Raw genomic sequence first — 13,690 nt, forward strand, 5'->3', positions numbered from 1 at the left:
ATTAAATCCAGCATAATGATAAAACGAGCAGTACCTAACCAATCCATAAGCTTGTACCTGAGGCATGGGGTAAGCATCAAACTGTGACACCTCCTTCACCTTGTGGTAGTCCACGCAGAACAATATAGACCCAGCTTTCTACACCACAAAAACTATGGGGCTACACCAGATGTTTTGTGACTCTTCTATCACCCCTATCTCCAGGATAACAGCCAATTCTTTCTGAGTAATTTGTCTTTTCTGCTTAGGCAATCTATAAGGGTGTGAATGCACTGAAACCCCAATGCACATTTCAAAATGGTACTCTGTGAGAGTGGTGTGACCATGCAGGGGAGAGCCTGCAACCCTGTCCGACTGCACCTTTTCATAGTCAACATCCCACACTCACTCTGTGACCAATAGTTCTTGCCGCTTGGCAGGTAATTTTGAGATGGATAAAGGGAGCAACACAAGTACTTTAACTCCCAGTGAAAATTGTCTCAGCCAAGCTCCCCAATTGTACAGGTGAATGGCCTGTATTTGTATAGCGCTTTACTAGTCCCTAAAAAAATGAGAGTCTAGCCTGCAATCTCTATTTTGCTCATCCTAATGAATACACTTAAAAATTATAGACTTTCCAGTCTAGTTCAACCGCTCTACCAACCCGTCATTCTGAGGGTGATGAATGCTTGGCCAAACATATTTGATGGACAGTAATTAAACAGTTCTTTTAGTGTACAAGACATGAAGCCCTGGTCAATCAGTGTCTCTTCCAGGATGCCACTACTTCAGAATATCTGTTGCATAATCCACCAAAAGTAATACAAAGTGATACCCTCATGCACTATGGTGAAATGGCCAGATGAGATCCATGCCAGTGCACTTAAATGGACCCTCCATTAGTGGTAATGAGTACAACATCCTGGGCTGGATGCACACCACAGGCACACATCCCTTCAAATGCCAAAAAAAAAAAAAAAAACAGGCCATGATTTGTTCCCTTTTTTTATTGCATGTGGCCAGTAATTGGGTTATAATGAGCTGCCTGTAAGATATTTCTTAATGGCTTTTCTGCACCATCAACTGGGTGTGCCTGCGTGGAGCCCGAGTCCACCATAGCCCGGTCTGTACCCACTTGGCACCTTACTAGAGTACTGTATACTCCTGGACCAGAGGAAGTCGCTGGAGGGCCAGTGACATGGAACACTTGCCCCATCTCCATCAAGCGGGCACTCCCAGTGGACATGTCCCAGCCGCAACTCCAGCACTCTTGCCCCAACAAATGTGCTGCTCTCGTTGAGGGACGCAAGAGAACCCACACAGGGAGAAGCGTCATTACATGTTGGTGCCATTAAATGTTGGTGCCATTAAATGTTGGTGCCATTAAATGTTGGCAGCCAGTGCACTACAGCTGCTGGCTACAGTGGGACCTCACGGGGTTTCCTTCTCCGGGCCCGGACAAGCCAACTTGCTACCAGCTCCTGCGGCGCCAGGTGATCCTCAGCCAGTATCACATGAAAATGGACCCCGTTCCACTTTTTCCACTGTGAGCCACCTCGTGAACTTCTCCAATGTTAGCATATTCAGCAGCCTTTCCCCTTCATTGGGCCAGTCTGCAGGCACCTGGCCACCGCCTTATGGAGCCACCTGGCATAGGCAAATGGCCAATCCCTCAGCTCCATCCAGAACCAACAGGAGTGGTCTTAGGGTGGTGAAGCAGATCTAGGATCACTCAATGGACATCAGGAAAGTAAGTTTTTGCTACGACCAGAAGGCTAAGTGCTGCCATCTGGGCCTCCCTGATGATCTCCAACTCTGTTGGCCAGTCTCCCGTCGCACTGCCCTCTAAACCAACTGCACCACCCCTCCCCTGCAACTGAGCTACAGACCCCACCCTTCCACACAGATCTACTAAAAATCTCATACGAGTCTGAACCTCACTGACCTTGACCTGAAGGTCAAGGCTAGAGGTCAAGTTTTCTGAAAGTCTTGTGAATGTGATAATTGGAGAAGTAAGTCATCCAGGACTTTGACACTGATAACATAGGAGTAGTAAAAATCTCGGACAAGTTGGAATCTCAGTGTCCTTGACCTCAAAGTTAGAAGTCAGAGATCAGGTTTTTGGAAAACCTTGCGAATCCGATAACTTGAGAAGAAGGGGATGTACGATTTTGAAATACATACTGTAGGTGTATCTACTAGGAGGCTGAGGGGTACCACCACCAGTATTTTTATTTTAATGACAGATGTAGACTGTTTTTTGTCAAATCTGAGTAAACTCCAGTATCTTATTGTGCTTTCACTGTGTCATCTTTAACAGAAAATGTTAGATTATCTGAAGGACAAGAAGGACGTGGGCTTCTTTCAGAGTCTGGCTGGTCTCATGCAGTCATGCAGGTATAAATAAGATTTCCTATTTCAGGGCTGAAGCAAGTATTTGTTGTCATCATGTAGAGGGTCTAACTCTTTGTTGTGTTATATGAAAAAAAGAGAGATGTGATAAAAGTAGTTTTCCATGCACCAAGACATCTCCACTGTCTTGTATACTGCGTTATGCCATCTTGAGCAGTAGTGAAGATATGTAAGGATACTCTTTGTAAACTTAGATTCAGCTTTCACTACTGTCCATCTGGTCACCAAACCTACTGGCTTACAACTTTCACACCTGTCTACCACAGGATCAGTGACCTTCTGACTAATCGCATGCAGATGGTTAGATTAGGCCCCTGCTTCTCTTTCACTGTCACATTGAACACCAGCATTATTAAGCTGTGTGTTGAACCTCCTTTTACATCCTCTCTACCCTCTGCATCCCTATCAATTTTCCACACACCACAGCTAAGTTTGATGATGAGAAGACTGTAGTTGGCACATCTCAGAAGAAGATGTGACAGCCTTTGTAGATGAAGCCCCAGGATGGGATACAGAGAACAACCCTTAGCTCTACCAAAACCAAAGAACTCATGATAGATTACTGGAGGCACAACAAATATCATAACCCAATACACATTGATAGAGACTGTGTGGCAAAGGTTCCTGCCTTCGAGTTTCTTGGTATACAAGCTTCAGAAAATCACTCCTGGTCCAGAGACTGCACTTATCAAGGCACAGCAGAGATTACACTTCTTGAGAAACTCCCCCTTCATTGCCATTCTGCATCTCTGTAAGATGTGCTGACAGCTCAGTGGCAGACAGAAAATCCCTTCAGAGGATCTTAAAGTCTTCCCAGAAACTAGCTGTACTCTAAACTCGCTTCTTTGGGGAAACTTTCAGCTCTCACTGCCTTAGCAGAGAAGAAAACATGATTCCATTTTGCACATTACCTGTTGAAGTTACTGCACTTTGGCAGACGATTCAGGTCCCTGTAATCATGAACAAACAGATTTATGAACTGCTTCTGTTCCAGAACCATACTAGAACTGAACTCTGCCAAACACTTATCTTGACTGACTGCCCAGCAAAACAGTAGTTACCTTTGCATTACAAGTACATGCTTCACTCTACCGTAGTGCAGTAATTCATATTGTATTAAATTCTAGTTATTGTGTTCTCTTGTACTGTTGTGTGTTATATTTCATATCATTATTTCTGTTATATTTGCCAGCACCTTCTGCAAATTTGGTTGTACTTTGTGCAATGTTATTAATCTGATCTAGCGGGCAACTTTGTGTGCTCAGCACTTTTGTTTTTCAGGAAATGGCGAACTGTACAAACTCTTTTAGCAGGGTTTAAATTATTATTGTTTATATGTTGAGGTTGTTGTCATTTTGGCTGCAAAAGTTTTACTTGGTTCTATTTGCTGACAGTATTCCTAGGAAGGTAGTAAAAGGCACAGTTGTAGCAGAGAAAAAAAAAGCCACCAAACAACTCAAATAAACCAGATGTCAATTTAGGAAGAGTGTATGTCAGCCTGACTGAGCAAATGTACAGACCATACACACATAAAGGAGATGGACAATGGGGCATTCAAGACAACAATGAAATAAAAACATTGAAAACCACATGAGAGGCCAATATTCAACATAAACATGGAATAAAACTGCTGGTCAGAGACTTGCACATATAGGATAAATCCACGGAAAAGGAAAACACTCATCAAACAAGGGCAAGACAAAAACACGAATAGAGCAGAAATGCGATGGATGTAGTGATTCACACTATATTTGTCTTTGTTTTAGTGTTCTGGATCTAAATGCATTTGAGAGGCAAAATAAAGCAGAGGGACTGGGAATGGTGACAGAGGAAGGATCAGGTAAGATTCCCCATGTTTATACCTTTTGGGCTAATTTTGAAAAAATACAGAAACGAAAACCAAAATTTATGAAACATCTCTTTTTCCGGGATGGAGTTTGACGACCTTAACTTTCTACCTATTGAAAGCATAGAGAATGTTAATATTAAAATACTTAACTTATCTAGGTCTAGTTAAAGTATTTAATTAACCTAAAGATGGTCAGTTTAAAGCTGCTTTTAAAACAACACAATATTCTGAAATAACCTTCAACACTGTAGAAACATTAAGATTGTAGAGAGCCACCATTTATTTTTCACATTGTTCGTTATAATCAATAAAAAGGTTTTTTGTTGTTTTTTCCTGTGTAAATGAGGTGGTAATTCAGTGTTGCTGGTTTGCGTGCATTATCAAGTATGATTTTCTGATGTACAAGCGTGCTGATGATTTGTCTTGTACATCTCTTGTTTGTAAACATTACAAAGACTTTTCAAACCATAAAAATATGTCGCCACTCTTCCCAACTCCATGAAAAAAGTACAGTATTCCTCTTAGTTTGATTAGTAGTATAGTAGTCAACACATTAAAAATTATAATTTGATTATCTAAATATAAAAATGTATATTAGTGTTACTGACAGTGTATTATACAGTGTTTCACCTTGTACAGTGCTCCTATCCCTGAAGACTACATTAGGAAATGATAAGAAAGCTAGAAGTCATACCAAATGTTGACTTTCAAAATGATTAACACTGTACAAACTGTTTTTGCCTGTCTTTATCCCTCAGGACTTTTACATAGTACTGTAAATGCATATCATTGATGACAAAAGCAAATAAAAAAGGTTCTGGTAGTATATTTTTATATATTTTAGGTTTTCTTTTAATACATATTTTTTTTATTCCACATGACGAAAAAAGCGCTCTTTTCCCTATATGTAATCTTTTCCTTTGTTTCTTACTTTCTTTCTTACTTTCTTTCTCTGTTTCTTTCTTCCCCCTGTTTTCCTGTTCTTATTTTGGTTTACTGCACTTTCTTTCCTCCCTCAGTCATCACTCATGAGCGTGGTAATTATGCCTTCTGCCATTTTCTTGTGTGTTGGTTGGCCTCTCTCGCTCTCTCTCTCACACATACACACACACATGCACGCACGCACACACACATGTTGTGTCAGTTCTGTCCAGGTCCTGAGTGTGGACCTCTAAGGATGTCCTCAACCTGCTCAGTGCTTGAAGCAACTTTTTTTGCTTCAACTATTCTAGAGGTAGCCAGTTATTACCAAAGTCTTCTTGGTGCTTTTTATAATACCTCTGGGTCTGTAACTGATCTTTGTAGAAGATCTGTATTGAAGATACATAAATATTACTCCCCTTGTAATTTTAAGGTAAAATGTATCTTGTCATTCTTTTTAACAATAAGCAAACTCATTATGATACTTTGATGAAGAGTTTTAGAATTAAAAAATAAATAAATACATTTTAAAAGAAAAGAAAATCAAGACAAGGCGGAAGTCTTGTCTTGATTTTGTGGTGGAATCACAGTCTTCCTGCCACAACCTGCTGATCTATGGCTCCCCCTCATGATTTGTACAGTGTCTGGCACATTGTGAAAATTAGAAAATGACTAGTAGTCCCCCCAGCACAGCACACCTCCATCTGCCACCCACACCCCCGAATCTTACAGTTAAACTTATGTCAGCTGATTGTTGTGTCTCAGTACTGGAGATTGTATTGTGCTGGTTGTTAATTGTTGTGAATTGTACAACTCCCCTCTGTGTTCTCAGCCACAGTTTCTGTCTGTTTCTGGCATTCAGGGCTGCAATGAATAGATTGAATATGTCTAACCAGATACCAAATAAAATTGTAGACTAGACCTCTATTAAAGTTGCACACTTTAAGATTTTAGAATAAGGTATTGTATGTCTAGTGAAAGGTGTCACGGGTCATCATAAACCTACAGACTGTTATCAGTAATTTAACACAAACAATGCCGCTGCTTTCAGCTCAACATGTGTTAAAGCATCGTTCAGCTCCCTGCTTTGGTCTGCAGCTTTCCAGTTTGGGTTTTAAACATTAACATTCACCAGGTCACCCAGCAATTAGGGATAGGGTTAATTTCATTTTAGTCATGTGGTAAACAAACCTTTCAATTCTCTTACTTGTTTTTTTCACCTCACAGTTCTGATATAATATTTTAAAAAGGTTACATGTATATAGTTGTTAAAAAGAAAGTACGCCCCCTTTGAATGCAAAGATCATAATTGTCTTTATCAGGTTCTAAAATGATTAAATGAACAACACATGGCATATTGAATGATGTCATTTATTTAACACACTTTAAGACAAAATGCAGAAGCAGCGTGTGATTATTGGATCTGCAATAACTGACAAGAAATATCCAGAAAAGTCCAGCCATGGCAATTCAATCAGAATGGATTCTGGACTTTGACTGGGCCATTGCAAAACCTTGATAGTTTTGTTTTTTAGCTGTTCTCTTGTAGATTTGCTAATGTACTTTACTCATTAACCCGTTGCATTGGCCCTGTTTGGGCTGTCGAACAGAAGGCCTCCCAAATATTTGACTCGAGAATAGTGGTATACAGAGGAGTTCATGTTGTCTGCAAGGTGCGCTGGTCCTGTGGCTGCCCCTTCACCACTGTGCCTATAGTAGTTGGTATGAAGCGTTTGTGTCGATATGTTGTTTGGTTTCGCCTGGTGTGCATTATGGACTGACATCTCCAGTTTGGCCTTGCATGCCTTAAAAACATTCGGCGTCATTTACAACAGTGTGTATTCAGAAATCAGTGATTCATGAATCTTTTGTGCCTGAATTTGTTTGTACTATATGAACATCCACTCCTTAAAAAATTGGCAACTATTTTGAGCGTTTCCCACTTGCGAATAGTCTCTGTCACCGCTGTTTCCACTGATGTTTTCTCTTTGGCACTGTGTTAATACAGATATGAAATCTCCCAACAAGCAAACTGCCAAAACTTCAGCTTTTGTAGTCATATTTGACAATGATCAGTTAATAAATTACACTGCCTTAGCAGCACCTGGCTGCTAATTACCCTTAATCCTAAAGATGCTCTTAGTTCTAACATAAATTTACTGTGGTGTATCACATCGTTGAAAAGCTGAGTTTGATTTCTCTAGCCAAAACCAGGCCTTACTACTGTCACACCTGTTTCCAATCAAGAAATCACATAAATAAGACCTCCCTGACAAAGTAGAGTACACCAAAAGATCCTCAAAACCAGATATCATGCTGCCATCCAAGGAAATTTAGGAACAGGTGACAAAAAAAGTAATTAAGATCTCTCAGTCTGGAAAAGGAAAAGCCATTTCTTAAACCTGTAGGACTTGAACGAACCACAGTGAGAGCCATTATCGACAGATAGCGAAAACAAGGAACAGTGGCAAACCTTCTCAGGAGTGACCAGCCGACCAAAGGTAACCCAAGACCGCAGCAACAACTCATCTAAGAGGTGACAAAGACCCCAGAACAACATCAGGCCTCATTTGCCTCAGTTTGTGTTCATGACTCCATCATAAGAAAGAGACTGGGCAAAAATGGCCTTCATGGCAGAGTTCCAAGACAAATCCACTGCTGGTAAAAGGAACATAAAGGCTTGTCTCAGTTTTGCCTGAAAACATCTTGATGATACCCAAGACCTTTGGGAAAATAGTCTGGGGACTGACTGATGAGACAAAAGTTTAACTTTTTAGAAGGTGTGTGTCCCGTTAGATCTGGTGTAAAAGTAACACAGCATTTCAGAAAAGAAAATCATACCAACAGTAAAATATGGTGATGGTAGTGTGATGTTCCAGGACTGTTTTGCTGCCTCAGGACGGAAGACTTGTGGTGTAAATGGAACCATGAATTCTGTTGTCTACCAAAACATCCTGAAGGAGAATGTCCGGACATATGTTTGTGTCCCCAAGCTGAAGTGCATTTGGGTTCTGCAGCATGACAATGATCCAAAATACACCAGCAAGTCCACCTCTTAATACTTACAAAGTGGCTTAATGAAAGTCCTGACCTGAATTCCACTGAGATTCTGTGGCTCATTGCCAGTTTGATAATCTGAAACATCTAAATGTGAAAAACGTATAAAAAATAGGAGCTCAAGAAGGGGGCAAACAGTTCTTCACACCACTGTATATCCGTGATCTCATTCTTATAGTCACTACCCGTAGCTCATGATCATAGGTGAGGGTAGGGATGTAGATCGACCAGTAAGTTCACAAAAGAAATGTAGACTGGCTGGGCAAACTCCCACTCACTCTGAAATATCCGTAGGAGGATGAAGAGCTGGTCCAGTGTTCCACGACCAGTACGAAAACAGCACTGTTCCTCCTGTATCCGAGGTTTGACTAATCAGAATCAGAATCAGAAAGGGTTTTATTGCCAAATGTTGAGCAGGTTTACAACATTAGGAAATTGCTGCAGTGCTTCAGTGCAAACATACTGTCTTAAAAATATAAAAATAAGAATAAGAATTAAAAGTGCTAAGTGGATAGATATATACATGATATATACATGAGTGCAGGTGGTGATCAGTGCCAAACATGGAATGATGCAGTGAACACAGCGTAGGGTCATGTGTTAGTGGTGGGAACAGTCATACGGTTTAATTAATTAATTAATTAATTAATTAATTAATTAACTTTCCACCACACTAGACCTTCCCAGAGAGGCTGAGGAGTGTGATCCCCCTGTGGTTGAAGTACACACTCTAGCCCACCTTCTTAAAGCCCCCAGAGGCACATCTGCAGATTTCCATGCAATGCGTCAACCAGGACAACCCAGGGCCTTTAGGAATTTAGGATTCCTAACCACTTTGAGGCAGTCTTTTTCCATGGCCTCACTGAACTCCTCCCACACATAAGATTTTGCTTCATCTATCACCCGAGCACAAAAACAGCTGAAAGGTATGTGGCTCTGCTGGTACCTGTCAGCTGCTTCCAAAGTCCCTAAGGCTACACAAGCCCTGTAGGACTTCTTCAGCTTGATCGCTCCCTTCATCTCCAGCACCCACCATCTGGTTTGGGGATTACCATCATAACAGGTACCAACCACCTTGCCCCTTTCAGCATGCCCAACAATGGAGGTTGTTGAGCAACCTCCAACAACCTCCAGCAGCATTCCTTCGTCCCTCGGAAGGCTGGAGGTGAGAGTCGAAGATCTCATGAACCAGGGCTTCTGGCAGGTGTTTTCAGCACACCTTCACAATTCTGTCCAGCATCCTTCGCCGCCACCTGATTAAACCAACCGCCAGGTGATGATCAGTTGACAGCTGACACTGTCACAAAATCAATCACGGACTAGTGGACCTGATCATTGAAGTTTCCCAGTAGGACATCTCAGTCACCAGATGAAGCACCCCACCCAGTGACTCCAAGAAGGCTGGGTACTCTGAACTGTTGTTTGTGCTTATGCGCCAAACAACCAAACCCATTCCCTGACCTGAAGGCACAGTGAAACAACTTCCACCAGCCAAAACCACAATGTACAGGCACAATGTAAATAATGAAACAGTACGTCTTGTGTTGTTGTTCATCTTAAGATGGATTTCACTAATTTTAAGACCTGATAAGGTTTTTTTTTATGACCTAATTATGTAAAGCCTTCAAATTGAAAGGGGATGTACTTTCTTCTTCATGACAATACACACAGAGATACTCACACATTATATATGTATATATATGCACTGCTTAAAGTTAAAGGAACACTTTGAAAACATTGGATCCCAATGGGGTAAAAACCATGCTAGATATCTACTAATCTACTAATATGAACTGGGTAATGTGTTAGCAATGAAAGGACATTCATTGGAAATGAAACCAATGAAATCAGAGTGAAAAAATAATGTGCGCAGTTTAGTCCATTTTGCTGACATTTCCTTGCAGCAACTCAAACTTGGTAGTTTGTGTGGCCCCCACATGCTTGTATGTATGCCTAACAACATTAGCACATGTTCCTAATGAGATTAAGCACAGTGTCCTGGGGGATCTCCTCCCAGATCAAGACCAGGCCATCAGTGAGCTCCTGGGCCGTTGGAGGTGCAATCTAACAAGGTTGGATGGACTGAATGTAGTACATTTTACAAGTACCTGAGGTATACTGTTGGATTAGGTCTGGTGAACATAGGGGCCTGACTAGTCAGTGGTATCACGTCTTTCATCCTCCAGGAACAGCTTGCATACTCTCACCACATGAGGCCATTGTCATGCACCAGGACCCACTGAACGACCATAGCGTCTGACAGGGCCTGACTTCCAATAGGTATCATCCCGATACCTGTTGGCAGTCAGGGTGCTATAGAGATTGAAAATGTGACATCATTCAGGGGTAAAACCGCAAAGGATTCTGGGAACACGTGGCAAGTGGTACTAGCGCACGCATGCTTTCAATTGAAAACAGTCACACAGCGATAAAAAGAAACGCAAAAAATGTCAAGAAGCTGTTGTATTATTAACTGCAATAGCCGGTCGCATGACAGCCACGGGAAGCCGACGGGTAAAGAGATCGGTTGTTATCGGATTACGTCGTTGAAGAGAAATTGTTCGAGCCATGTTTCCGAAGTAACAAATAGCCGACGGATGGCCTGGATTGCAGCCATTCGAAGACCAAATATAAGGTCCCAGAACACTCCAGCTCACATGTTAGTCTGCTCCAAGCATTTACACAAAGGTCAGTGTTTTGTAGTAGGTAATACGTCATTTTTCATAACATAACTGGTGATATAGGTTACAAGCAAGTCTGGCGCTGAACAGAAATTGTCGCACTATGCTCTTTTGTTTATTGTGCATAAATAGTGAATTGTCCTGACAGAATATTGCGTTTCGCTTCTGTTATTACCATGGTACAATGACAAAAACATATACTTTTATTCACAGGATAAAACAGTTGTTTTGTATCACTAATTGCCCAGTGCGATTACAGCATACAATATTATTGTCACTGCTACATTTCTGTAATGCTACCAGAAATTATTTCCACTACTAATTAATTACCGTTGAGCTCAAAGGTCCTATTAATAAACGGTTAACGAATGTGTATTTATCAAGACGATTTGTGAGACTGGTAAACTTACCTTTGTTCGTACGATGGTCTTTCGTTCTACACGGTGCATTTCAAGGTCCTGCACCCATCCGTCGGTAAACTGTACCTGGGCTTGTTGCAGTGACCTGAAGTTACTAAACTTCATGAGTGTATGCACTCACTCCAAGAACCGTATAATTATAAATCTGAGCGTGGTGAAAGTTGGGCAGCACGCTAACGTCTTTTGTCCCTCTGTGTGCTCGTGAGGGTCTGACCCTTTCACACCTTTGATTTTTTCCTCGTATCTTTTCTTTGACTTTTCATCAAGTCTGTCTTTGTACGGACCGGCATTGTTCTCCTTCGTTTTGTACATACCTTTTTTGGGGGGGCAAAGAAAAAGCAAGAAGGTATTGGAACCGGAGAATGAACGTTTTGCGGTGATGCAAATGCTTGCGTTTGATGCATTGCTTTGATTGTTTTGCCACTAGTACCCGGCATGCGATGCGCGAAAGTCACGTGGTCTGTCAATCTCTATTGCCTATCCTGTTGGTCTGTGTGTTTGTCCATCAATATGCCTTCTCAGACTATCACTGACCCATCACTACACCATTCATGCTGATGTTACAGGCAGCATAACGTTCTCCACTGCGTCTCCAGACCCTTTCACGTCTGTCACACGTGTCAAGGTTAACTTAATCTCATCTGTGAAAAGCTGAAATGCTGAATGGTGTTACTGGCAGCATAACATATGATTGTTTGGCCGATAAGTTCACACCAGTGACCATTTTGTAGGTCTGGCAGTGCTCAACGTGTTCCTACTGATGGGTTATGGTCCTTTTACAGTGCAGTCCTTCTAGAATAGCTCCCTATCTTCTGAAATCTCCTCCATGCTCTTGACTGTGCTAGAAGACACAGCAAATGTTCTGGAAATGGCATGTATTAATGTGCATCCTGAAGGATTTGAACTACTTGTCCCCTGTAGGGTCAGCTCTATAAGATAACACCAAAGCAGCTAAACTGATCAACAACACTCTCTGTTACTTAACTCACTATACCATATACCATATACCGTAGGTTAACTGCCTTGATGGTATCTTGATGGTATACTTGGATTAAAAAGTGTTCCTTTAATTTATATATAATGTGTGTGTATGTATGTATAAAATAAACTAATTAATTGCAGCCCTTCTCATTTCTAATCTTTGTACATTTCGCCCTCTTCAGTCTCCCTTCCTTTTCTTTTTCCTTTTGAATGTTGCACTTGAGACATGAAAGTGGCTGTTTTTGGCCATGCTGCTCCGCCAGTTTTGTGAAATCTGAACCATCTTTTCTTCCTTACCCTCTTTTTCTCTCCATTTACTGGCTGAGATGTGTTCTGTACTCACTGTATTTGTTCATTGTATGTTAACAAAACTTGAATAACCATGATCTTATAACTGATTTTTTTAGATTTTATGTTTGAACTTATTTTCACCCCAGTATTGTGTCTTAAGCTCATGGTTTGGTTGTATATCTTGTATGTGTGTCTATAAATTGTAACATTTTTAAAAGACTAGAAGTGCTTTCATTTTTATCTTTAGTCAGTTTTAAGCAAGCCTTTAACATACCTATGTTATTGCCTTTACACTACCAGTTGTTTAAGTTTCATTGTAAGGACATGAAAAGACAAAGAATTAGGGAACTGTTGGCTGTTATTTATACATTTGTGTTGATGCTGTTGAGCTGTGATCTACTAACAATTTATATACAAAGGCACCACCAATTGATTTTATTGACAGCATTCTTCCAAGACCAGTGCAAATATGTGTGTGAGGGAGTAACAGTACTAGCGGCCTCTTCATGGTTCCCATTCGCCTGCGGGATCCCCAGGTACTTGTAACTGTCCTCTATGTCTGCAATGTTGCCTTCTGGTAGTTCAATCCCCTCAGTTCTGACTACCTTCCCTCTCTTTGTTACCATCCGACTACACTTCTCCAGTCCGAACGACATTCCAGTGTCATTGCTGTATAGCCTGGTAGTGTGGATCAGTGAATCGATGTCTCGTTCACTCTTGGCATACAGCTTGATGTCATCCATGTACAGGAGGTGGCTGACAACTGCTCCATTCCGTAGTCGGTATCCGTAGCCAGTCTTGTTAATGATCTCACTGAGGGGGTTCAGGCCTATGCAGAACAGCAGTGGGGACAGAGCATCTCCTTGGTAGATCCCGCACTTGATGGTGACTTGTGCTATGGGGCTTGGAGTTGGCCTCTAGTGTTGTACGCCACATCCCCATTGAGTTCCTGATGAAGGCTCTTAGGGTCCCATTGATCTTGTACAATTCTAGGCATTCCAGTATCCAGCTGTGGGGCATTGAGTCATAGGCCTTCTTGTAATCAATCCAGGCAGTGCACAGGTTGGTCAGTCTGGTCTTGCAGTCTCTGCTGACTGTTC

At 41.4% G+C, this 13,690-nt stretch overlaps 1 protein-coding gene across 7 annotated transcripts in view; it reads left to right on the plus strand.

Annotated features, from left to right (window-relative positions):
* The window catches only part of ryr2a (ryanodine receptor 2a (cardiac)), a 317,523-nt gene that overhangs the window by 250,115 nt on the left and 53,718 nt on the right, over positions 1-13,690 (plus strand). For 5 of the 7 annotated variants that reach the window (XM_014410059.4, XM_076887178.1, XM_014410055.3 and 2 more), the window contains exons 87-89: positions 2,300-2,376; positions 4,158-4,231; positions 5,260-5,277. In XM_014410059.4, the coding sequence (XP_014265545.3) occupies positions 2,300-2,376; positions 4,158-4,231; positions 5,260-5,277 (169 nt within the window). The remainder of the gene's footprint in view (positions 1-2,299; positions 2,377-4,157; positions 4,232-5,259; positions 5,278-13,690) is intronic. The other 2 variants (XM_024799042.2, XM_024799043.2) reach the window with 1 other exon arrangement.

The sequence above is a fragment of the Maylandia zebra genome, linkage group LG8 (assembly GCF_041146795.1).
Source record: "Maylandia zebra isolate NMK-2024a linkage group LG8, Mzebra_GT3a, whole genome shotgun sequence".
In the NCBI taxonomy this organism is placed as follows: Eukaryota; Metazoa; Chordata; class Actinopteri; order Cichliformes; family Cichlidae; genus Maylandia; species Maylandia zebra.